Source organism: Sesamum indicum, linkage group LG9 (assembly GCF_000512975.1).
Source record: "Sesamum indicum cultivar Zhongzhi No. 13 linkage group LG9, S_indicum_v1.0, whole genome shotgun sequence".
Classification (NCBI taxonomy): Eukaryota; Viridiplantae; Streptophyta; class Magnoliopsida; order Lamiales; family Pedaliaceae; genus Sesamum; species Sesamum indicum.
The window spans coordinates 18,691-22,777 of NC_026153.1; the positions used below are offsets into that span (position 1 = coordinate 18,691).

Sequence of the window (4,087 nt, forward strand, 5' to 3'; positions counted from 1 at the left end):
TCCTTGTGAAGATCTCGGGGTGCTAAAACCAATTTTACTTCAATGGCGCATAGAGAATTGCTGAATTATGGCGGATTCGATTGTGAGTCCGAGCAGCAAAGCTGCTGCAGAACAATTGGAAAGAGATGCACTATATATATATATATCCCTCTAAGAATTCGAGCTTGACACTACCCTCTTCTCCGTTAGACGGAACAAACTTTCTACCATAGAGTCGCTCCATTTATGTAGCGCTTGGGACAAAGATGAAACTCGGTTTCATTGATGGGACTTTCCCCAGACCAACAGCTGGTTCGGTGATCTTTGAACAATGGAGACGGGTGGATTTAATGGTCACGTCATGGATTTGGAATTCAATTTCCAGAGATTTCGTTGAGTCGTTCATGTACGTATCTTCCTCACGTGAACTTTGGCTTGAGATTCAAGGTAGATATGGGCGGAGCAATGGCCCTATGGTCTATCAAATTCAACGGGAGATATCTTCAATCTCTCAACGGGATCTATCACTGACTGCTTATGTGACCAGACTTAATAAAATATGGAACGAATTGTCGTACCTGGCGCCTAATCCCAAATGCACCTGTGGAGGCTGCACATGTGGTGTAAACAAAGCAATTGCAGAGAGGAATGAGAACACACAATTGATGCAATTACTCATGGAGTTACATGAAAGCTTTGATTATGAAAAGAAGCTAGATTTTGATGCAAGAACCTTTGGCAGAGCATTCTCCATGGTTTTCACGGTGGAGAAACAAAGGTAGGTTCACACTGATATGGGAGAAGTCTCAAGACAAATGGTATACCAGCTCATGTTGAAAGATAACAAGAAGGATGTAGGAGATAGGTTCTCAAACAGGAGGAAACCATATTTGGATGAACATAATTTGTTGCGCACCTACTGTCATAAACCTGGTCTTACATAAGACACATGCTTCCAGGTTCATGGACTACTGTCATAAACCTGGTCTTACATAAGACACATGCTTCCAGGTTCATGGAGAGCAAAACTGGTACAAGTCCTTGAATGACAAGAAGTAGAAGGGAACAAGCAATCGAAATTTTGTTGCTGCAGCAACACTGGATGAAAGGGCAACATCTGTAGATACCACCACTACCGAACTTTGCTTGTCACAAAATACAGAAGAGTTTGCTGGTAATACCTCTGGACCATCTGAAAATGATTCGGACTGTTGGATAATTGATTGCAGGGCTACTAACCATATATGTGAAACATTCAACTTTTTCATTCATACACTAAGTCTCAACACACCAAATACATTCACTTGCCTGGTGGTTCCATGAAGCTTGCTTCATACGTTGGCATTGTTCACTTAAATGACCATGTCACACACACGCAAGTCTTTATATTCCTTCTTTTTCTATCAACTTGTTATTTGTCAGCCAGTTATGTCATCACAATGCTTATACTTTTCAGTTCCCTAAAGCTAAGTGCTTATTGCAGGACCAAGTTACGAAAGGAGCTTGGTTGAAGGGACTGCTTCCAAGAATCTCTACATTGTTAGACATAGCCTTAACACATATGCCTTTCCTCCCTCTGTGCATTGCAATAGTGCATGTTCTAGCTCGGTTCAATGTGATGTACAAACCTGGCACAATAGGCTGGGACATTCTTTTAAACGTAATGAAACATATTCCAATCTGTGCTTTCACTAATGTCGATCTTGATGTACCCTGTGATGTGTGTCACAAAGCCAAACAAACTAATGACATTTCTTTCCAGTGAATCACAATCTGAAGCACCCTTTCATCTTATACATTTAGATGTTTGGGGCCATTATACAACCTATACAATTTCAAAGTGCAACTATGTCCTCACAATTCTAGATGATTACAGTCCCTCCTTGTGGACTTACCTCTTGAGACACAAATCCTAAGTTGCTTCCACTCTCAAGTGTTTCTTCTCCATGATGAATAACCAATTTGCCATAAATATAAAAGTCATAAGGACGGACAATGGTTCCTAATTCCTAAACAACGACTGCCACACTCTTTGTCAAGATTTAGGTGTCATCCATCAAACTTCTTGCACATATACGCCTCAGCAAAATGGGAGAATTGCACGCAAACATAAATAACTTCTAAATATTACTAGAGCCGTGCTATACCAACCCTCCTACAGTTCCAGGGTGATTCCATTCTCAAAGTAACCTACTTAATCAATAGAACACCTTCAAAGCTCCTCCACTAGAAAACTCTCTTTGAACAATTAATAGATCACAGTCCCTCTCACACTCATCTTTGTGCCTTTGGTTGCCTTTGCTATGCCAGTAATGTAGATCCTCACAAGTCTAAGTTTCATCCTAGGGCTCTCAAGTGCATTCTGTTAGGGTATGCCATGACCTAGAAACCATATAAACTCTATGACTTGGATAAAAACCGTATTATTATCTCTAGAGATGTTCACTTCCATGAACATTACTTTACTTTTTCTACCCTGTTTCTCTCTCTTCTCTTAGTCTCTGTCCTTTTCCTTTAGTTCCCTCTTATACTGATGATGTTGTCTGTGTCTTACTGCACTTTTCACCCATTTCGCGCAGTTCCTCTGGCTCCTGTGTCCCTTTTGTTTCTCCTCTTGCTCCTCAACCACCTGCACCTCCTCTTCGTCGTTCCACCAGAAATACTCAATGTCCTCCTTGACTTAATGATTTTATATGTTCTGCACATGTACCTCCTTCTTTACACTCCACCACTCCTGCATTTAAGTTGTTTGTAGCCTCGTTATCTGTTTTGCAGGAGCCCAAGTCTTTTTTAGGCCATCCAGCATGAGGAATAGAGGGAGGCCATGAACAATGAGCTGCAGGCCTTAGAGCACAACAACACTTGGAAGCTTGCCCCTTTTTTGCCTGGTAAACGGGCAATTGGTTGTAAATGGATCTTCAAGACAAAGCTTAGAGATGATGGCCAAAACAGTTTTAGAGAAAAATTATATATATATATATATATATATATATAAACAGGTGTGAGAGTAAATAAAAAGAATGTATTTTTTTAGGGGAAATTATTGTAATGATACAAAGAAAAAGAAAGTTACAAAAGAGTGGGGTGGTTTTGGAGGTTCTTAAAAAGTAGGCAGCACCGCTGCTGCTATTTTTTATAATTATACTGTTTTTTTAAATTCTTAACAAGTAAAAGAATATTATTTATTTTAATTCTTAACAAATAAAAGGATTTATGCTATATTTGAACAGTTACGAAACATAAAAAATAAAAAATAAGATAGAATTATGGAACAATCACATCATTATGGGCATCAACTGTGGAGTGTTAGGCTATGGCCCACTGCTAGCAATTTTCAGCCCACATGCGATAATTGGAAACTAGCATTCCACCTTTGAAAATCAGTATTTTCAGCCCAATTGAAGGAATGTTATTTGTTCCAACGTGGCTTTATTTGCTTTTGATTTCTTAAATCCGACTGTAATATTTCAAAACATCGTTTCGATTGCTTGAAACCAAATATTTTTCCAACATAACCCTTCTCCTTATTTTGTATTAGTAAATAAATAAATTAATATTATACTAATATAGTTTAGTATATAAAAATTTTTAAAACCTTATTAAAAAATATCTTATCAAACAAGAGTAAGAAATTTTCTTGTTAATAAAAATATTCATTAAAATGAGTATTGCTCATTTATTTTAAATTGTTTATTTCCTAGCAAATTAACAACGTTGAAATGTTATTTGCCTATTTATTTTTAAGAATATAGTGTTCATTCTTTAATTAGTTTAGAGAAATTAGGAATTAATGGCAAATAATTTTCTTCTTTGACAGAGTTCTGCTCTTATGTCTTTTCACAATAGGACTGAAACACTTAACGAATATATATGGAATAGAAAGATTCCAACCCCCCAAGTAAAGAACTGTTACAAATAATGAAGAAACTAGTAGATTTAGATACGAAGCAACGTAAAATAAACCAAATTTGATACCTGAATATTCGGTTTGATAACCTGCTACTAATTCTTCTTCTGCTTCTGGTAAATCAAAGGGTAATCTCTCACACTCGGCTAGAGAAGAAATTAGAAAAACGATAAACCCTATAGGTTGACGCCACAAATGCCA

General features: G+C 37.4%; 1 protein-coding gene across 1 annotated transcript; it reads left to right on the forward strand.

Moving 5' to 3' along the window:
* LOC105170214 lies at window positions 246-1,024 on the forward strand. Its single transcript, XM_011090886.1, has 2 exons — window positions 246-757; window positions 991-1,024. Exons 1-2 carry the CDS (start codon window positions 246-248, stop codon window positions 1,022-1,024), a joined length of 546 nt encoding a protein of 181 aa, XP_011089188.1.

Excerpts from the sequence above, each read along its gene's own strand:
- LOC105170214 (XM_011090886.1), top strand. The coding sequence starts at position 246 with ATGAAACTCGGTTTCATTGATGGGACTTTCCCCAGACCAACAGCTGGT. Across the intron at positions 758-990 it reads TTCACGGTGGAGAAACAAAG|GTTCATGGAGAGCAAAACTG; the intron begins GTAGGTTCACAC and ends ACATGCTTCCAG.